At 43.1% G+C, this 22,790-nt stretch overlaps 1 protein-coding gene across 1 annotated transcript in view; it reads left to right on the top strand.

Moving 5' to 3' along the window:
* Nucleotides 1-22,790, top strand: part of ptprub (protein tyrosine phosphatase receptor type Ub) — a 259,721-nt gene that overhangs the window by 190,780 nt on the left and 46,151 nt on the right. The window contains exons 17-19 of the mRNA XM_038977378.1: nt 7,241-7,428; nt 11,213-11,285; nt 21,576-21,652. Of these exons, the coding sequence (XP_038833306.1) occupies nt 7,241-7,428; nt 11,213-11,285; nt 21,576-21,652 (338 nt within the window). The remainder of the gene's footprint in view (nt 1-7,240; nt 7,429-11,212; nt 11,286-21,575; nt 21,653-22,790) is intronic.

Raw genomic sequence — 22,790 nt, 5'->3', positions numbered from 1 at the left:
TAGAATTCTCCCCCTACCCTCCATCTAGGCAAGTCTATTGTCCAGCTACCTGCTAGAACAACGGGAACGTTTTCCTAGTCAGCGCCATTATTAGTGGAATGCCCCTTAAAGCGTTGCTTTGTGCTACTAAGTGTGGCGAGGTGGGGGTCCACCCCTCTCCCTCCTCCGCCAGGGGCTAAGTCTGTCTTCTGTGTGCGGCTCTGCAACCTATGCCGTGCCCTCATGCCTTGAACCTCACGCACTTTCAGTTTATACAGCTGGAGAACTGCAAGGCAATCCCATTGTGCACCACGCAGGAGCTATGACCAATATATATTGTTCTGCTAAAAGCAGGGTTAATAATATATCTGTGAGAATATCCAAAGAGCTTTTATATAATAATAATAATAATAATAATAATAATAATTGCTTTGTTTAAAAAATAATATTTTGGAGATTTTCTTTTAAATTACGTAAAATGAGCGAGGAAAAAGGCTGTTCTTGAACATGGGGTGAGACATTGTTACTAATTTATAAATACATTTTATTTAGAATTATTTATTTATGTTTCTTCTTCAGGCTATGGTCTATTTATCTCCACTTCCTGTCTGACTGACGTGCCCAAAGTAAACTGACTGTTACTCAGGCCCAGAAGCCAGGATATGCATATAATTGGTACCATTGGATAGAAAACACCTTGAAGTTTGTAAAAAATTTAAATAATGTATGAGACTATAACACAGTTGATATGGTAGGAGAAAATCCAAATAAAAACCAACCAGATGTGTTTTTTTTGAGAGCCCATGCTCTATCAATGGAAAGCTATGCAATTCCAGCTCCCAGATTGCAATTTCTATGGCTTCCACTAGATGTCAACAGTCTTTGTTCAAGGTTTCAGGCTTGTTTCTTCCCAAACGAGGAATAATTTTGAGTTTTTGTACTGGGAGTCAGAGTTGGAAATCAGTCTTCCGTGCGACAAAGAGGACGCGCACTTGCTAATTTTGCTTTTCTATTGAACATACTTCTTTCCGTGTGAAATATTATAGTTTAATTACATTTTAGGGTACCTGAGGATTAGATAGAAATTTATTTTTACTTGTTTTAACAAAGTTTAGCGGTAGCTTTTTGGATTCCTTTCTATGCACGTTGAACGAGTGGACTACTCAAATTGATGGTGCCAACTAAACTGACTTTGGGATATAAAGAAGGATTTTATCTAACAAAACGACCAGGCATGTTGTAGCTGGGACCCTTGGGATTGCAAGTCAGAGGAAGATTTTCAAAAAGTAAGTGAATATTTAATCGCTATTTGTGAGATTTACGAAGCCTGTGCTGGTTGAAAAATATTTTGATGTGGCACGCCGTCCTCAAACAATCGCATCGGACAATGCAGTTAGATTAACAATAATTTAAGCTTTTAACCGATATAAGACACTTGTATGTACCTAGATGTTTAATATCCATAATTTTTATGATTATTTATTTGAATTGTGCGCCCTCCAATTTCACCGGAATTTGTCGACAGGTGTCCCGCTGACGGGACGCCTATCCCAGAGAGGTTCTAATTAGAGGGAGAAAAACCTACAGTCATCTCATGGGTCTCCCAGTCGAGGGCAGCACAGGTATTGAACCAGCATCTGTAGCAACACAGTCTTAGACCATTGCACCACTCAGGTGCTGTACAACATGACCGGTTGAGAGTGACCTACAGTACTACAGTAAGAGCAAAATAATCCTAACAAAATATAAGAATGAAAACCTTAGTGTAACAGTTTTAGTAAGTAATACTGAAGTTGAGCACAATTATCGGTTTCTATTTAGGTTTATGTCGCCCGTTCATTGTCAATTAGAGACACAGTAGGACCCAAAAGCATAATCAGTGCTCTAGCTCCCCCTTGCGCTGGTTTGGAGCAATGAAGTGGTGACGCAGGGTACCGTGCTGAACCACAAATTACCTCTAAGTCCCGTAGCATAATCACAAAACTTTTAGTGGAGCAACCACTGTAAAACACCTTAAGTTAATTTCCCCCCCTATCTTTTCCCTTAAAGTTTCCTTAACTTTAAGTCAGTTGCAAAAAACATTTAAGGTGAATTTCCCCTTAAATTAAGTGAAAAAGTTAAGGGTGCCCATGAGGTCCCTTAACTGCTTCATTCAGTATCGATGTAAATAGCATTTGTGGAGGTGAATGTTGCCTTCATCTGCTCTGGTTACAAAAGGAAAACATCAATCAGCTACTGTAGTTCCTTAGCTAAATAATGGAAGGTGCACAATCCATGGCTAGGAAGCTAGCTGGCTAGTTATCTTTAGCTGGGTGATTTAGCAACTTCGGGCACTTTGGCCCTGCAAGCTTTCAGAAATGAAACTTTCATTTTACCACTATTCTACTTGTCTTTGATTTGTCTAGAAATAATATCTGATAATGGCTGTGATCGTAGTATTCAGGAATGTATATATTTTTGTCATTTTTCTCAGACAACCTTAGACAAATTTCATTTCCATCACGGCAATTTTAGTTGAAAATGAAATATCCAAAAATGTATTTATAGCACATTTGTACATTCATTTGTATTGAATAATATTTTAAGTGATTTATTAAAGTTTTTCTAATATTAATAATTCAACACAATGCCTGAATGTATAAACTGAAAAAAATGTATTGATCATGAAAAATGAGATATTTCCACCCAATCCTTTTGAGAGATTATGATAACAACCATATGATTTCCCTATCTAAAACAAATCAATCAATGTAAATTATAAATAATATTCTAATTTACCCCAAAAATATGGGTGTGGTGGAAATGACATCTATGTAAAAAAAAAAAAAAAATATGAAAACAATATTTTATTACAAACAGTTTGAACAACAACCATTGTTAAACTTTTAATTAATTTAAGACATAGTATGTTTCCAAAAGTAGCTGATGGGCAGAGCTCAAGGAAGTAGGCCAGTGTTATTGAGATATGGGCCCAGATTGCAGGGGGGAGTCATTCGCATAGATGAGCTCAATGAGCAAAGGGAAACTGTATCATTTGTGGTATGTCCAACACGGGTGTGGAGGTTCACCTGCTTGTGAGAATCACCAAAGTGAACTGCCTGTATTTCACTCGTGTAATTATACAGGTAGTTCTTTGCAAAGTCAATATGCACGATGATCTCCTCTTTCTAGAGGTTCTCTTTTAATTCTCTCAGTTTGGAGTATTGGTGTTGAACGGCGTACACGTATTTCCCCCAACTTCTCTTTCAATCCTTTGGAGAAGTACTCCAGTAGAATCTGCAGTGTGCCACACACCTTGTCTTTAACTGTCAAATGTACAGTGAACATCTCCAAGTTTCCCTCTTGGTTTTTCCTTCTCTCTCTTCAGCTTTGTTTTTCAACTCAAACCACCGTGTCTGCTCACCAGCAGATGGAAGCTATTTTGCTTGGCAAAGGGAGCACTCTGTACATGCACTCTTTCTTCAGGTTCTCAATGTTGCTGCAACGGAACCCTTTGTGATGCTGTAGTTTTACCGCCATGAGTTGGAGGTTGGCATGGGTTTTTCAGAGGCATGTGTCCCTATCCTGGACTGTTGGCTTGACAACCCCAAAAGGATGTCTTCGGCAGAATTCATAGGACATTTTCATCTCTGAATATTCCCTCTTAAAATTCTGTTAAAGGTTCTGAATTGTGCCATTCAAGAAGCACTGCTGATTTTCTTCTTGTTCCTCGTTAGTGTGTCCTTTTTCTCTGTTGTTGCTCTACTGTCGTCATCACGTTCATAGAATCTAGTGATTTTTCTCTTCTGTGGCTTTGTAATTATGTTACACTTTTTTTCCCTGGTGTATTGAAGACTTGTTGGCCTGTTTTCATTTGCCCTTTGACCAGGCCATACTTTATCAGGATGTTGCCTCTGAGCATTTTTGAAGCCATTTGTTTGTCCTTAGCGCTGCAATTTTTTGCTGTTGATACTTTTGCTTTAACTCTGCAATGATGGCATTTTGAAACGATAAAATCCTTCGGAGTTCCCTTCATTTCCTGTTTTGTCTTTGGGGAATCTTGTCTCTCCATTTTCTTCATCAGTTGATCATACATTATTTTGTATTTCTCAGCTTTCCGTAACGTTTTACCAAGTTTGACATTTGTCATGCAAAGATCTCTGTTTTTGAGCGACCTCTTCCAAACCTTTTGCTTACAGCAAGTATTCGACTTCTCATTCCTGTTGCAGATGATGAGGAAGGGGCATCAGGGGCAGGTAAGTTAGGGGTAGGTGAGTTAGGGGCAGGTATGTTGGCCTCATGCTCTGGCTGCAAGTCATCTGGTGACTGAGGTGATGTGTTGCCTGATCGGTAGGTCTCCATTGCAACTGTTCTCTTTCAAATCTGTCTTCTATTCCGTTGGTTGCATTTCCATTTCCTTCCCTTGCTTCTTTGTTTTCGCTTTGTAAACTCAGAGATAGATTTCACTTCTCCCTTCTCTTTTTTCTTCCAGTATCTCTCCCTGTCTATTTGCAGATGTTACTGGTATCGTATAGGATATTTATTTTTATTTTGTTTCTTTGTCTGTGACCTCTGCTGTTTTATGTGGCATCTTTTTAAAGCAAAGAACAATACTACTTAATTTTTTTCAACTTGTGCACACCTTGGAGCATTTTCTAGATTCAATTAATTTAAACCATGATTTAAGTAAACCAAAAGTAATAACATAATATATTTTTGTCATTTCTGCCACGTTCTGTCATTTCCACCACTGTTAAGTTTGTGGAAATGACTGTCATGTAAATGACGCTTCTACAGTTTTGTGCAAAAAATGACAGACTGGTTAGCATGCTTTGGCTAGTATTATGGCTAGCATATAGTTTACACTAAATACATAAAATATTAAAAAAAAATCAAAATTCTACCACAAATGAAAGAAATTATAGCATGTTTGGAAATGAATGACAATTAAAAATATTCTCTACACAAGCAATATTTTCCTAGATTTAGCTTCAACTTCTGGACATCACATCTGGAACAACTATCCACTGCAGCGATGTGCTTCAGTGTCGCAATATGTTTCCATGGTAACTAAGTTAACATTCTCTTGACAAAACTTTATTGATGAGGAATTTGCCCTCATTGGTGGAAATGACACCACTACCAAAGGACAGGTATATGTTGTGTAAATAATAATATAAAGGGCATACTCACAATAAATATTGATATAGATTTTATTTAATTGACTCTTTCTCTAGTAGATAACATTATATAATGTGCAATTATTAATGTTTTCTCATAGAAAAACATAGTAGAAACTCAAAAGTTTGCGTCAGGGACAAGGGTAAAACAGTGAAATCAAGGGTTAAAATGCATCTGAAAAGTAGCTAAAATACTTTGATAGAGAGGTGTTAAAAAAATCTGGGGTGATTGTAGTGTGAACTTAACATATAACGAATAAAATAATAAAAACTCCCCATAATTGACCCTGAGGACATAGAAGTGATCGTAGTTGCAGAATCACCCAGCTACTCTGCAAGCTAGCTTGACGTACTAGAATGTAATATAAACAAGTTGAGAAAAAAGTAACTACAAGAAATGTGGTTTATTACCTTCTGAAGCAATATGGTTATCCTGTCTTGATTTGTAGAAGTTTTATTTTGCTATCTCACAAAATGAAAGCGATCCCTTTTGAGTTTAGGCAGTGAATCCATCCGTCTCCATGGTAACCAGATACTCTTTCTGCCATACATGCCTTCAAACTAAGGAAATATTTGACGGGTTCTATGCAACGCCCTTAAACAATTCCATTAGGTAAGGGAAAAGTATTCCTTAAGGTTAACCCTTAAGGGAAACACTTAAGATGTTTTATACAACTGGGCCCTGATGTACTTAATAGTTAATCAAAGAGAGATTGGATGGTGTCATCTCAATCAAATATTACTACCCAAACAAACCTATATAACAAACCAGTCTCACTTTACTGTCAGCAACTTAAATAATACGTACAATAGCTGGGTCCAATCTGACACCAGTCATTTTTCTATATACCTATAGCCTATGCAGTGGCGATTTTAGCATGTCAAACAACCCATTTTTTTTCTCTAAACAATACATTAAATGCAGTTAATGCACTATAACTGACAAACGGTGCCCACAGAAGTTTAGGGTCCGCATAAAGTTGTCCCGAGAGTGGAGCTTATGGCTGACTTGATTAAATAAATATGGTTTCTATTGATTCCTTGTTGGTTTGTGTAACTGGATAAGAACCACATTCTCTTTCAATAATAATGAATGTCGATATTAGTTTTCCCTTTGGAACAATACTCAAACATTATTACACTTATGTTCAGTAAATTCACAATGTTTGTTCTTTTATCATTAACGCTTAGCTCTATGTACAAGCAAGTGCAAGCTAAACGAGCTGCGACGAGGTAGGCCGAGGTCATTCAGCAATTTTGAAATGGACAGCGACAGAAATTCAGATGTTAGTTCAGATGAATTCAGCAAGATGTTGAGGCCTTAACTTTACTCTTCTTTAAGTCACCACAGAGAGAGAGAGAGAGAGACCCAGACTCTGCTGTTAGTCCACCATTTGAAGTGTTTTATTAGGCCTATGTGGTCTAAAAAGGAAGGACAATACAATCATGGGGATTCACTTTTATAGACAATATACAGACACATTGACAGCGCATTGTGCAAACAAAACAACCCTCGCAATATGAACTGGAATTACATTGGTCTATTACTGAACTGTTTGTTGAACAAAAGAGAATGTCCCTGGCAAGGAGGGGATACTGTAATATAATGTTGTTGGGTCTGTAACTTACCACACTCCTCGTGGAGAAAATCACCCTAACTAATTATAACACACAATGTAAGAAGCAATTAACATTGCCTAAAATTATTAATAAGATGCTAATATGAGAGACCTATATAAGCAATATAACAATGCAGATGTATAGATTATGGCAATGGCATATATGACGATAAGCAGTTAAGCGGCATGCTGTAATTTTGATTAAGACATGAGCAAGCTGAAACGTATGCAGCCTAATATGCGGCCTATTTGTTCAGCACTTTTGAAATTGACAGAGTGACATAATTCAGGACATGGGCCGTTCTTACAGTATTCTCCCTGTACATCAAGTCAGAACCGTAGGATAAATAACGGGGGCACATAAGCAGACAATGAGAGCGCTTACAATATTCGATCATTACATTTCTCTAAAACAGGCTATACCACCTTTTGTGTGTAGCTCTATGCCTAATGGTGCCCCCTTCCTTTGTCCTCCTCTCACAGGTGAGCAGCGTAGCTCAGTGAACGAGTCCAGTAGTCTTCTGGGGGGTTCGCCGCGACGCCAGTGTGGGCGTAAGGGCTCACCCTACCACACTGGTCAGCTCCACCCTGCTGTGCGCGTGGCCGACCTTCTCCAACACATCAACCAGATGAAAACTGCAGAGGGCTACGGCTTCAAACAGGAGTATGAGGTAGGCAGTATGGGTTGTGGCTGATGTGCATGGTTGTGGCTGATGTGTGTTTGGATGGTATACGGGTGTATTGCTGGGGAAGGTGTGAGAAAATACACGTTTAGTCATGTTTAGGGGTTTAAAATGTAGAAATAGTCATAATTTACAAGTCAAAATTGTAGACAGATAATGCATTTAGTAGTCAGATTGTGTGAAGTTATCACTCACATCCCAGTTCTTACAGACTGCAGAAATGTATGATCAGGGTTAAAAGACACTTCTTGGACCAAGTTGACTGTGAGACTATTAAATCATCATTGTCTGGACCTCAAATAGCCCCTCTGTCAGAGTTGCTGAAGCAGTGTAGCTGATGAAGCCCCCTAATCCCCAGGTGTTCTCCAGACCAGGAGGCCCTTTGTTCCCCAGCCCAGTGACCGCCAATTGCCTCAGCATCGGGGGCTCGGTGGCTCCCAACCCCTGGCTGTCCTCCAGTACCACACTGATAAAAGATGATCCTCTGTACTCTGGTTGGAGGAGAATTCTAAATAGAGGTTTTTGGGCTGTGGTGTGTGATGTATAGGATGCCACCAAGTTGAAAGTGTTCTTAAGTGGTGCGGGGGAGACATTTTGTGAAATCATTGCCTACAATTAAGGAGAGAAGCCTTGGGGGACTTATAGGCTCTGTTCCAAACTTCTTTATGCATCAGGGAGTGTGTTAAGGAGAGTCTCGCTTGGTTCACTTATCTCCCGAGGGCTCCCAAGTGGCGCAGCGGTCTAAGGCATTGCATCACAGTGCTAGAGGCGTCACTACAGACCTTGTTTTGATCCTGGGCTGTATCACAACCAGCCGTGATCGGGAGTCCCATAGGGCGGTGCACAATTGGCTCAGCATCGTCCTGGTTAGGGGAGGGTTAGGGGAGGGTTTGGCCTGGGTAGGCCGTCATTGTAAATAAGAATTTGTTCTGAACTGACTAGTTAAATAAATACAATTAAATTAAATCTCTCGACATTCAGACTGTGGAACTGAGTCTGTACTTTACCGTAGGTAGAGAGGGAAATGTTTTTGTTCTGGGAGAGAAGCAGAACTGAACCCACTTAGTATTCCAGTACCTCTGTAACGGCTGATTTCCATGGCTGTCTGGATGCGTCGGGCCACATTTTGGAGGGCACACAGCCCTGAAACATTTGTCCCCGGTGGGATACTTCTCTAGTCAAGAACAGACTCTGGGGTGAGCTCCATCCCTGTCTGTTGCCTGTGGTTTCCCTGTCACATGTCAAGGAAAAATATAGAAAAGATCTCACTCCCCAATTTCTCCCTGGCTACATGCTTGCCCTTCTGGAACTCTGCTTGTAGACTCATTAAACTGTCCCCCACAGGCAAAACACTCTCCACTACAAAAATCTATATTCAGCTCCCTGTATTTTCTCTATCTATGTCTCTCTCCATTACAATTGAAAACAATGAGGACTATCGTGCTCTCCTGAACGCCTAGACTTTATTTCCCAGTGGAATGCCAATGTAGGACATTCAGAGATATTGATCAGCTCTCTGCAGTGCGTTGTAAGGGACTGGCATGTCTGAGCAGTGGGTGGACCACTGCAGTCACTTGCAGGTAGATATAGAGAACTAAGGCATTCACTATGTTGTACAGGGCATCACCTTGAGGCAAAGCTTGAAAGGCATAATCGATCTATTGATTGTATGTCCAGATACAGTAGAGAAGGTTTGTGTGTGGAATGAAGTAAACACAAGAGGTGTTTTCACAGATCACAGCCAAGAGTTGAGCCAGTTTTTCAGTTATGTCCTCAGGATGTTGACTTACGCTGTCATTACGATTAGGAAAAAGGAACGTAGTCAACACCGGTGGGACGGTTGACATAGTACTATTGCACTGGGGGAGGAAAAAAAGACAGCGGTAATTTGAAACCACTGCAGCAAAATTATTAATGACACAGTTATGTAACGGCTCAGACTGTTCTTCACTGTGTCTAGTCTTTGTCTTTCATCCGAGTTTTTTACTCTTCATTTTTTGTGTGATCCTCAGAACCAATTAACCCCTCCCTGCAACCCCCCCCCCTCACTCTCCAAGTCTATATTGGGGAAAGTGGGGGGGTTGGTGTAATCGTAGGCAGGGTTTGGGTGGTTACTCTCTCTGTGGGGAGTAGTGGGGTTGTAATCCCCTGCTCAGCATGCAGGCTTGGATTCACCCACAGTCCCCTCTGGTGGCTGAACAACCACAGGTGTGTGTGTGGTGGGGGGGGGGGACTTGGCCCCACACACTAGGGGAGACGAGTAGTTTGGCTGATGAGAGCATATAAGAGCTGGATCCCACTGCTGGGGTTGTCCTTGAGTCAGGACTGTCATGGGATGGCGATAGTGAAGCATGTTGATGAGAGGAGCGTGTTGGAACAGAGTGTATGGGATTCACTAGAGAGCTTCATGTTCACACACAGAGAGATCAAATTGTATTGTATTGGTCACATACATATGGTTAGCAGATGTTAATGCGAGTGTAGCGAAATGCTTGTGCTTCTAGTTCCGATCATGCAGTAATATCTAACAAGTAATCTAACAATTTCACAACAACTGCCTTATACACACAAGTGTAAAGGAATGAATAAGAATATGTTCATAAATATATGGATGAGCGATGGCCGAACAGCATAGGCAGGATGCAGTAGATGGTATAGAGTACAGTATATACATATGAGATGAGTAATGTAGGGTATGTAAACATTATATCAAGTGGGATTGTTTAAAGTGACGAGTGATACATTTATTACATCCAATTTTTTATTATTAAAGTGGCTAGAGATTTGAGTCAGTATGTTGGCAGCAGCCACTCAATGTTAGTGATGGCTGTTTAACAGTCTGATGGCCTTGAGATGGAATCTGTTTTTCAGTCTCTCGGTCCTGGCTTTGTTGCACCTGTACTGACCTCGCCTTCTGGATGATAGCGGGGTGAACAGGCAGTGGCTCGGGTAGTTGTTGTTCTTGATGATATTTTTGGCCTTCCTGTGATATCGGGTGCTGTAGGTGTCCTGGAGGGCAGGTAGTTTGCCCCCAGTGATGCGCTGTGCAGACCGCATTACCCTCTGGAGAGCCTTGCGGTTGTGGGCAGAGCAGTTGCCGTACCAGGCGGTGATACAGCCCAACAGGATGCTCTCGATTGTGCATCTGTAAAAGTTTTTGGTGACAAGACAAATTTCTTCAGCCTCCTGAGGTTGAAGAGGCGCTGCTGCGCCTTCTTCACCACACTGTCTGTGTGAGTGGACCATTTCAGTTTGTCCGTGATGTGTATGCCGAGGAACTTAAAACTTTCCACCTTCTCCACTACTGTCCCGTCGATGTGGATAGGGGGGTGCTCCCTCTGCTCTTTCCTGAAGTCCACGATCATCTCCTTTGTTTTGATGACATTGAGTGTGAGGTTGTTTTCCTGACACCACATTCCTGAGGGCCCTCACCTCCTCTCTGTAGCAAAGGCTATTGCACACGTTCTGCATGATCAGTTAATGTGAACAGGTAGCTACTTGTCATCTATGATGCTTTTGAACTCCCTTTCAGTCCGAATGGTCTTTGAATTGCACTACAGCGTCACGATGTATGCATTGGCTCACTACTTGACAGATAATGCTGCAATTATACCCAGTAATTTTCTATTTCCCCCTTACGTCACTCAAACACAACAGACAACTGCAGATATAATGGTTTAGAAGAGACGCATTGTAAATATATTTGACACGATAGGGGAAGAGTGGTATTGGTAATAGTATCATTAACATGTACTTCCCTACACCTCGACAGAGCTTCTTTGATGGCTGGGACTGCACCAAAAAGAAGGACAAAACTAAAGGAAGGCATGACACGTTGATGGGATGTAAGTCATCATGGACATGCCAGCCCTCTTGTGACGAAAGCACTGATCACCGTAAGCAATATTGTCAATCACAAATATGTGTTCTATTCTTTTGCCATGTAATTATTGATATGTGGGATCTTTTAGGCAGGTTTTCCATGTAAAATATATATATATTTACCTTAGTGGAAGAACCTTATCTAAAAATGCATATTCTCAGCAAAAAAAAGAAACGTCCTCTCACTGTCAACTGTGTTTATTTTCAGCAAACTCGTGTAAATATTTGTATGAACATAACAAGATTCAACAACTGAGACATAAACTGAACAAGTTCCACAGACATGTGACTAACAGAAATTGAATAATGTGTCCCTGAACAAAGGGGGGGGGTCAAAATCAAACGGTCAGTATCTGGTGTGGCCACCAGCTGCATTAAGTACCGCAGTGCATCTCCACCTCATGAACTACACCCGATTTGCCAGTTATTGCTGGCCACTCTTCCACCTGCAAGTTCCCGGACATTTCTGGGGGAATGGCCCTAGCCCTCACCCTCCGATCTAACAGGTCCCAGAAGTGCTCAATGGGATTGAGATCCGGGCTCTTCTCTGGCCATGGCAGAACACTGACATTCCTGTTTTGCAGGAAATCACACACAAAACAAGCAGTATGGCTGGTGGCATTGTCATGCTGGAGGGTCATATCAGGATGAGCCTGCAGGACGGGTACCACATGAGGGAGAAGGAGGTCTTCCTTGTAACACACAGCGCTGAGATTGCCTGCAATGACAACAAGCTCAGTCCGATGATGCTGTGACACACCGCCCACGACCATGATGGAAACCTCCAAATCGATCCCGCTCCAGAGTACAGGCCTCGGTGTAACGCTCATTCCTTCGACGATAAACGCGAATCCGACCATCACCCCTGGTGAGACAAAACCGCAACTCGTCAGTGAAGAGGACTTTTTGCCAGTCCTGTCTGGTCCAGTGATGGTGGGTTTGTGCCCATAGGCGACGTTGTTGCCGGTGATGTCTGGTGAGGACCTGCCTTTCAACAGGCCTACAAGCCCCCAGTCCAGCCTCTCTCAGCCTATTGTGGACAGTCTGAGCACTGATGGAGGGATTGTGCGTTCCTGGTGTAACTCGGGCAGTTGTTGTTGCCATCCTATTCCTGTCCCGCAGGTGTGATGTTCGGATGTACAGATCCTGTGCAGGTGTTGTTACACGTGGTCTGCCACTGTGAGGATGATTAGCTGTCCATCCTGTCTTGGTCTTTTACCAAATAGGGCTTTCTTCTGTATACCAACCCTACCTTTTCACAACACAACTGATTGGCTCAAACGCATTAAGAAGGAAAGAAATTCCACAAATGCATTCCAGGTGTGCAAAGCTGTCATCAAAGTAAAGGGTGGCTACTTTGAAGAAGTAGGGGGGTTACTCTATGATTCCATATGTGTTATTTCCTATTTTTGATTTTAGTCAGGTCTAAAGAAACATTATTAAATGAAGATGCCATAGGCTGTAGGCTTGTTCATTTAGCTGAGAAGATATGCTTATGTCCCGTGCCATTATTTTATTTTACATGATTTTATTGTAAGAAGAATATGATTGAACTTAGCTGAATAAAATGGAAAGGATATTTTTTCCAATACGGAGCGACTGTGCGTGTGAAGTGGCTATGTTGAGTGTAAAAGTGATAGTTTACTATATACTAGATTTAGAGTTATTTGTCAACTTTAGTTGTGAATGAGACACACCTTAGAATGTTTTAGAAATCAAAACATATATGGGCTGCATGGTGCGACTATAGGCTATTCACTATTTGAGAAAGTAGCAAAAAAGAGCTTGCGCTCTGTTGCTGGCCTCATTCTGCACAGTTGTTCTCTCATCAATTTATCATATTTTCACCCATCAGACTCTATTCTCAATTTAATCTCGTCTTTATTAATATGCAAAACTTGATTTAGAATTGCCCATTATCAAATGGGCAGGAATAGGGTGAGGTGAAAAAAGACATGTCCACTATGCACTCGAATAGCGAATTGAGGCCGTCCTTTCCCAAACGGATACTTCCGTTTCATAGCGGAGCATGTGCTTTGAGAAATACATTTTAAGAACACTTATTTCATTCCACGCATCAACCACTGTTTGAGGAGCGTACTCTCGCTGCCCGACTGGTGATATTCTGCCCAAACTCTGTATGCCATAGGCTCTCCAACCTTGTTCTTGCAGCTACCCAGTGCTTAGTTTGGGAAACCAAGTGAAATGTGTTTGGGAACATCGATTGTAACATGTTTTCGCAACAAAACATGTTTCACTAAACCGTTGACAGCCCGTCTGTGTGCTCGAAAAAGGAATAATGAAAAGAGAAGTGGATGGACACGTGAGATATGCTGTATAGATAAATGTAATGTCACCCAATTAAATTATTTAAAAAATCCATATTTATTACTAGGCTATTCAAATACAAATTAAAATACAAAATTCACTGATTGTAGTCTAACTGTTAGCAGCCCTGCATAATCAATGAACCAACAGCATCGCCTAGGGCTATACATTCTCTCCCAGACTCATGGATAGATATTTTGGAGCATAGCATAAGGTAACCAGTCCATCCAGTATGCATAATAATACAGTCCACACTCAAAGGCGATTACAAAAATGTGTTTAATTTTGAGTATGTACCAAAGACATGTTTTTCAGCCATGCCTAATATGCAGTAGGCTGTGTATTGTATAATGGGACAATCATCATTTTAATTTAGGTTTTTCTTTCGGCTTGGGCTCAAACCTTTGCATAAGCTCTAATATGCAAATGGAGGTTTGAATTAATCATCACCTTAGAAAGTGCAGTCCATTTCGTGGTGTTAGGCTTTGAAACAACATCCACGACAATGTTTTCCACTCAGATTCAATCTGCTGGTGAACTTCTCTCTTCAAATTGATCATCACAGTGAGGTGAGTTTTAAAAGTGTAGGCATACTGTTTTAATGATAAGTGTTTGATGTGATTTTCGATTAGTTAGAGGGACAATAGAGCCCTGGGTACCAGGCCAGTAGGACCTGATGGTAGTTAGCAAGTTGGGTACTACCAAAGCATAAAAGTGCATAAAAGGAGATTACCGTGACTCAACGGTCACATGGAGTTTTACTGCGGTCATTATCCCAACAGCCCTATCTGTGACCAACAGAAGCATATCTGTATTCCCAATCATGTAAAATCTGTCAAGTCTCAGGAGAAGACCCAGATGCAGATAGTTTCGAAGTAACAAAAGTTTATTACAAAAATAGGGGGGGCAGGCAAACGACAGGTCAAGGGCGGGCAGAGGTCAGTAATCCAGAGCAGAGTCCGAAAGGTACAGAACGGCAGGCAGGCTCAGGGTCAGGGCAGGTAGAGGTCAGTAATCCAGGGTGGTGTGACAAGGTACGGAATGGCAGTCAGGGTCAGGGCAGGCAGAATGGTCAAAACCGGGAGAACTAGAGAAAGGTAGGAGCACGGGGAAAACCGCTGGTAGGCTTGACGAAACAAATAGAACTGGCAACAGACAAACAGAACACATGTATAAATAAACAGGGGATAATGGGGAAGATGGGCAACACCTGGAGGGGGGTGGAGACGAGCACAAAGACAGGTGAAACAGATCAGGGTGTGACAAAAATCCATAGATTAGGGCCTAATTTATGTATTTCAATTGACTGATTTCCTTAGTGTTGGTTCCATGTTGACATGAGCTGAAATAAAATATAGGAAAACATTTTCCATATGCACAAAAAGCTTATTTCTCTCAAATGTTGTGCACAAATTTGTTTACATCCCTATTAGTGAGCATTTCTCCTTTGCCAAGATAATCCATCCACCTGACAGGTGTGGCATATCAAGAATCTGATTAAACAGCATGATCATTACACAGGTGTACCTTGTGCTGGGGACAATAAAAGCCCACTCTAAAATGTGCAGTTTTGTCACATACCACAATGCCACAGATATCTCAAGTTTTGAGGGAGCGTGCAATTGGCTTGCTGACTGCAGGAATATCCACCGAGCTGTTGCCAGAGAATTGAATGTTAATTTCTCTACTATTGGCTGCCTCCAACGTCGTTTTAGAGAGTTTTGGCAGTACGTCCAACCGGCCTCAACCACAGAGCACGTGTAACCACTCCAGCCAAGGACCTCCACATCCGGCTTCTTCACTTGCAGGATTGTCTGAGACCAGCCACCCAGACAGCTGATGAAAATGTGGGTTTGCACAACCAAATAATTTCTGCACAAACTGTCAGAAACTGTCTCGGAAGGTCATCTGCGTGTTCGTTGTCCTCAACAGGGTCTTGACCTGACTGCAGTTCGGCGTCGTAACCGACTTCAGTGGGCAAATGCTCACCTTCGATGGCCACTGGCACGCTGGAGAAGTGTCCTCTTCACGGATGAAGCCTGGTTCCAACTGTCCCGGGAAGATGGCATACAGCGTGTGCCCGATGGAGGTGGTTGGGTTATGGTATGGGCATGCATAAATTATGGAAAATGAACACACTTGCATTTTATCGATTGCAATTTGAATGCACAGAGATACCATGACAAGATCCTGAGGCCCATTTGTCATGCCATTCATCCGCCCCATCACTTCATGTTTCAGCATGATATTGTATGGCTTGTACAGAATTCCTGGAAGCTGAAAATGTACCAGTTCTTCCATGGCCTGCGAACTCACTAGACATGTCTTCCCATTGAGCATGTTTGGGATGCTCTGGATTGACGTGTATGACAGCGTGTTCCAGTTCCCGCCAATAACCAGTAACTTCGCACAGGGCCCCAATCAACAGCCTGATCAACTCTATGCGAAGGAGATGTGTTGCATTGCAAGAGGCAAATGGTGGTCACACCAGATACTGACTGGTTTTCTGATCCACGGCCCTACATTTGTTTTAAGGTATCTCTGACCAACAGATGCATATCTGTATTCCCAGTCATGTGAAATCCATAGATTAGGGCCCAATGAATTTATTTCAATTGACTGATTTCCATATATGAACTGTAACTCAGTAAAGGCTTTGAAATTGTTTCATGTTGTGTTTATATGTTAGTGTGGAAATAATACATTGAATATGTATTGTACTTACCTGCAGTATAGTATGTTTGCTAATCATGTGTGCATGGATATTATTGGCATTGACTGTGACCTTTTCCCTTGGATGATGTCATCACCCCGAGTTGGATCTGTACAATGCGACTCTACCACATGTTGAGTGGGCTGTATCGTTTGGCTGTATTTGTGCCGTTTGTACATGCCTGTACACATTTTATTTCTTAGGTTGAAAGTAATATTGAAATGCGTGTAGGCATTCCTTGTCAAGTTACTACATCTTTTTGGCGACGAGGATAAAACTTGATTAGCATGTACAGGGCAATGTGCTAGCTAGCTAAGAAACAGTGGAGGGAGTCAGCCAGCTAGCTAGCTTAATGAGCGACGGAGAGCAACCACCGCTGGAGGTAAACGCCGATGGTGACGATCAAGGACAAGTTGGCGTTATAATGGCAATGTTTGGGACTATCACTGAGTTTGTGGAAGAGAACGAGGACTGTGCAAAATATGTGGAAAGGTTGGGACACTTTTTCTTGGTGAATGGAATTACAGATGAGGCTAAAGAGCCCTTTATTCTCTTGAGTGTGTGTGGGGCTGAAACCTACAAGCTAATGAGGAATTTGGCTACACCACGGAGACCGGGAGAAATTCCTTTTGTGGCTTTTGTTCAAATTTACCCCAATCCAAAGCCTTCAGTGATTGCCCATAGGTTCAAGTTTAACTGCCATTTTTGGAAAACAGGTCAGTTTGTTAACTGAATTATGTTAACTCTCTGAACATTGTGAGTTTGGGGCTATGTTAGAGGACGTGCTCTGTGACAGATTAGTCTGTGGCATTAATGAGGACAGCATACAGTACCGTTTGCTGGGGGAAGCCACACTGACTTTCAAGAGATTATTGGAACTATCTCAAGGGATGGAGATGGCCGCTAGTAATGCTAAAAATATTCAAAAGGCCGAAAGTGGAAGTGTTGCAGTGCATCAGGTGACAAAAGAGGCGGCAGGAAAAACGGGAAAAGCAGTGGAATGTTTCAGATGTGGGGGAACACATTATGCAAACCATCTGTAAGTTCAAGCATACTTTATCACAATTGCAACAAAAAGGGACATTTAGCAACAAGAAAAATGCAGGGGTCCTAGAAGCAAGCCAGAGGGTGGGCAGACTGGGTAGGGCAAGTTCACAGCTAAGAAGCTGCAGTCAGCAGTGCACCACTTAGAGAGCACAGAGGAGGAGGACGAGCATTGGTCCTACAACATGTTTAATATGAGTGAGCTGTGCGCAGAGCCTGTCTATGCTACAGTGGAGGTAGATGGAAAGCAGATGAGGAGGGAGGTTGACACAGGGGCCTCTGCCTCTGTTATCAGTGAGGAGACCTACAAAGAAATGTGGGGCTCAAAACAGGCTTCAGCCCTCACACCGGCTTCAGCCCTCACACCGGCTTCAGCCCTCACACCGGCAGGGATCAGACTGCGTACGTACACCGGGGAGACCATACCATTGCTGGGCGCTCTAGAGGTGGACATTGCATACAACAATCAGGAAGCGAGAGCACGGCTCCTGGTGGTGAAAGGGAATGGGCCTAGTTTACTAGGGCATGACTGGCTCACCAAAATACAACTGAACTGGGGTGAGAACAACACACACGAGGGACTGAGGATGTCATTCATAAGTACCCTGAGATATTCAAAGATGAACTGGGCACATTGCAGTTAAGCTGATCGTGGATCCTCAGGCCAAGCCTCACTTTTTCAAGCCCAGGACAATGCCTTACGCCATGAAAAATAAAGTTGAGGATGAGTTGGAGCGGCTGCAGGAAACAGACATCATTACTCTCATTCAGTTCTCCCGTTGGGCAGCTTCAATCGTTCCCGTTCTGAAAAGTGACGGCATGGTGCGTATATGTGGGGACTACAAACTCACCATCAACTGGGCCTCTAGGCTGGATGCTTACCCGCTGCTGCGGGTGGAGGACCTGTTCGCGACGCTTGCAGGAGGCAAGACATTCTCAAAGCTTGACATGAGTCACGCCTACCAACAGCTCCTCCTGGACGAGGTCTCAAAAGAGTATGTCACAGTCAACACGCACAAAGGCTTGTTCAGGTACAACCGCTTGGTTTTCGGAGTGGCGACCAGTCCAGCCATTTTCCAGAGGGCAATGGACAGTCTGCTGCAGGGGATCCCTCATGTAGCAGTGTACCTGGACGACATCCTGGTTACAGTGGCACCTCCACCATCTGGACCAGGTGTTAAAGAGATTCTCCGAGGCAGGGCTGCGCCTGAAGCGTAGCAAGTGCACATTCCAAGCACAGAGTGTGACATACCTAGGTCACAAGATCACAGTGCAGGGCCTGTGTCCTATGGAGGACAAAGTCAGGGCAATCAAGGATGCTCCAAACCCCAAGAACGTGTCTGAGCTCAGGTCGTTCCTGGCCATGGGGAACTACTATGGTAAGTTCCTCCCTGAGCTGTCAACAGTGTTGGCTCCACTTTATCAGCTGCTCCACAAAGACTAAATGGAAGTGGGGGCCAGCACAAGAGAAAGTTTTCAAGGAAGTGAAAGCGCTACTACAATCAAGCACAACTGCTGGTTCATTTTGACCAAGACAAAGCGATCATCCTGTCATGTGACTCCTCGCCCTATAGCGTTGGGGCATTAATCTCTCATTTAGAGGACAGGTCAGAGAAACCCATTGGATTTGCATCAATCACGCTGACGAGTGCTGAGAAGGGTTATTCACAGTTAGACAAGGAAGTTCTGGCCATAGTCTTTGCTGTGAAACGCTTGCATCAGTACCTCCTATGGTCGTCATTTCACCATATGTACTCACCACAAACCACTGATGAGCCTTTTTAGTGAATCAAGATGCATTCCTCCCATGGCTTCAGCAAGTATACAGCGCTGGGCCCTAACACTGTCAGCTTACGAGTACACTATAGTGTACAGAGCGGAGAAGGACAATTCAAACGCAGACGTGCTCAACCGTCTTCCGCTACCAGAGATGCCCGCCACAACTGTAGTGCCTCCCAAGACAATTTTCCTAATGTAGAGATTGTCAAACTGACCTGTGAATGACAAACAGATCAAACAGTGGGCAGACCCGGATCCTATCCTGGCCCAAGTAAAAAGATGTCATAGAGGATGATGGACTGAGACCTTATGCAAAGCACAAAACTGAGCTGAGTGTGCATGATGGCTGCATACTCTGGGGGTCCAGAGTGGTTATTCCACCCCCTGGCCGTTCACAAATCATCTCCTGGATTAAAAGTTTAGCCAGATCTTACATCTGGTGGCCTAACATGGATCAGGACGTAGAAAACAAAGTGAAATCATGTTCTGAGTGCCAGATCAACCAGAAGATGGCGCCACCCGCGCCACTACATCTGTGGGAGTGGTCTGACCGCCCATGGTCCAGGCTGCACATAGGCTTTGCAGGCCCTTTCATGGGCAACATTTTTTTTGTCATGGTGGACGCGCACTCCAAGTGGCTGGAGGCTCGCATCATGAGCAACATCACAGCGACCACAACCATCGAAAAGCTTCGGCAGGTGTTTGCAACTCATGCCTGACTCTCTTATGTCCGACGAGTCAGACACAACAACCTTTACCTGTGACTTGTTCCAAGAATTCATGCTTAGAAACGGGATTTGCCATGTCCCCAGCGCTCCGTTTCAACCGGCCTGAAACGGCTTAGTGGAGCGGGCTGTGCAGACCCTGAAAGAGGGGCTCAAAAGGATGACTGGGGGAACCATCACAACTAAGCTCTCTCGGTTCTTGTACCAGTACTGCATCACGCCACAAACAACAACAGGACATGCTCCAGCTGATATGTTGATGGGCGGAAAGCCTATAGCTCACCTGGATCTACTGCGTCCGGACGTCAAAACCCAGTGACAGAGTCTAGTGACAGGGTCTACAGCTGCAACTTCACAAGCAGCAAGCGCTGGTTGCCAGGTATCAGAGTGGTCCAGTCTCCTTTGTAGTCAAATTGACTGATGGTCGAATCATGCGCAGACACCAGGACCACATCCGCCTGCGCTATGACAAAGAAAATAAACTAAATTCAGACGGAACAGCTGCGGGTGGTAGTATACAAGTTAAAACCCCACAGGAAACGGTGTCTGAGGAACAGGGGCATTCAGTGGTTCCAGCAGAGGGAGATGTACTTTCTCTCACAAACACCCAACCCACTCCTCTGCCCTCAGACCCAGCTCCACTGGGACACACCTTACCGGTGTCTCGTGGCACACCAGGAGTACTGCGCAGATCCACAGCGTAGTCACAAGCCTCCTGAGAGACGAGCTCTGTAGTTGAGACTGATAGTCTTGTGGTGTTAGTGTTTGTTTGGGACATCAGATCTCGTTGAAAAGATAAGGACTGTCATATATATTTTGTTTGTTTGCATTTACTGTAACGCTAGCAGAAGTTCTAAAGTGTTGTGAAGAGGAGGAAAGAAAACACTGATGTGGTTTACTTGTTAAGCTTATGTTTTTTCCTTACATGAGGGATTGAAATTAAGGGGGGAGAAGTGTTAAATTGTGGACACTATATAAATAATTACATTGAATATGAATTGTATTTACCTGCAGTACAGTATGATTGCTATTCATGTGTGCATGGTTATTATTGGCATTGACTGTGACCGTTCCCCTTGGATGATGTCATCACCCCGAGTCGGATCTGTACAATGCGACTCTACCATATGTTGAGTGGGCTGTATCGTTTGGCTGTATTTGTACCGTTTGTACATTTAAATTATATATATTTTATTTATTATTTTATTTAACCTTTATTTAACTAGGCAAGTGAGTTTAAAAAAAATCTTATTTACAATGACGGCCTAACCTGGTCAAACCCGGATGACGCTGGGACGATTGTGCGCCGCCCTATGGGACTCCCAATCACGGCCGGATGTGATACAGCCTGGATTCGAACCAGGGACTGTAATGACGCCTCTTGCACTGAGATGCAGTGCGTTAGACCGCTGCGCCACTCGGGAGCCGGGTGTACATGGCTGTACACATTTTATTTCTTAGGTTGAAAGTAATATTGAAATGCGTGTAGGCCTTCCTTGTCAAGTTACTACAATAAATGTGTTATTTTATGTATAGGTCTTTTATAAAATGTTTAAAAAAAATATATGGATGTGTTATTTAATTTAGTTGTATATGGTGTGGATGTACTGTAATGTAATTGGAAACATGGCTGAGATGTGATTCTCCCATTGTGTCCGTTCCAGACGACCGCCACAGAGTCAAGCTCCACCCACTACTGGGAGACCCCAACTCTGACTACATCAACGCCAACTACATAGATGTAAGTCTCACCTTCCTTTCTGCTCAGAATCCTTTCCAATCACAGTGTTATACTGGGAAACTCATCAAGTCGTTGCTTATCCCTTTGTGAAAAACCACCGTCCATTTCACAGTATTCTGTGTCGCCCTAAGCAATCCGGTGCCCCATAGTTACCTGTGAGAGGTTATTCCTGTTCCTGAAACACCAGGCTCCACCCAACCCCCATCCAACCACAAACCTTCCTCTTGGCATTCTAGCCAGATGCCATGTCTGTTTGGTGACTACCTCTACAGCCCCTTATCCAACTCTATTAATAGACAATAAATTCATTTTATAATACCAAGTCCTTGAGGTAAAGCCTTTTTGTAAAATCCCCCAATCCCTCTGAATTGAATAGACTGGATTGATGTTGTTCAATCCCTGGATGGATGGGGAGCAGCTCTGTGACATGATCTCTTTGGCTTCTCACCTTCACTTCACTGTACTTCTTGTTTCCATCTGCTTCAACTAGAATGTGTCACCCGTAGAGCAACATGCATCATCCATTTCTTGGACTGTACACTCATGAATGTACATTATTCCATCATAAGAGACAAACTTGTCTAAAAACGCCTCGTCGGAAAGGAAAGGCACTCCTTTTACATCGTTTAGCCGGGAGAGATGGATAGAGAGAGTGGACTTGTGCAGGAGAAATGCTTTTAGGGGACTTTATTAGCATAGAGAGGGCACTTGAGAAGGCCGTCCTATTTTGACTCCTGCCATTGTGAGGGTGCCAATTAGTGTCAGGGCACAGGGAGACCAAGCATCATTAGAGACATGCAACTCAATGCTTGGGTGCTGCCTGCTGTAGTGCCAAGTTGGCCCCTGACAAGGCTAGCCCTGGCCCTGAATGATGAATACGTTGCCACAGGGGAATACTTGTGGAGAGCCCATTACTATTTCACCAGAGGTTACATGGGAAAGTTTAGCCTCTCTCTGAAATGTGTTTTCTGTTTGTTAAAGCAGAGGTTGAAGAAGTGCGAGCGCTCAGATTGTTTTTCTATTTAGCATTTGATTTGATCTCTTTGTCACTCATCGCCTGGCTCTGTGTGTGTGTGTGTGGGGGTATACAGTATTGTGCTGTATGTATATGCATGCTTGGCAGCTGCCTGTGTTTGTC

This window comes from Salvelinus namaycush, chromosome 37 (assembly GCF_016432855.1).
Source record: "Salvelinus namaycush isolate Seneca chromosome 37, SaNama_1.0, whole genome shotgun sequence".
NCBI lineage: Eukaryota > Metazoa > Chordata > Actinopteri > Salmoniformes > Salmonidae > Salvelinus > Salvelinus namaycush.
This window is presented reverse-complemented; position numbering and strand designations above follow the sequence as displayed.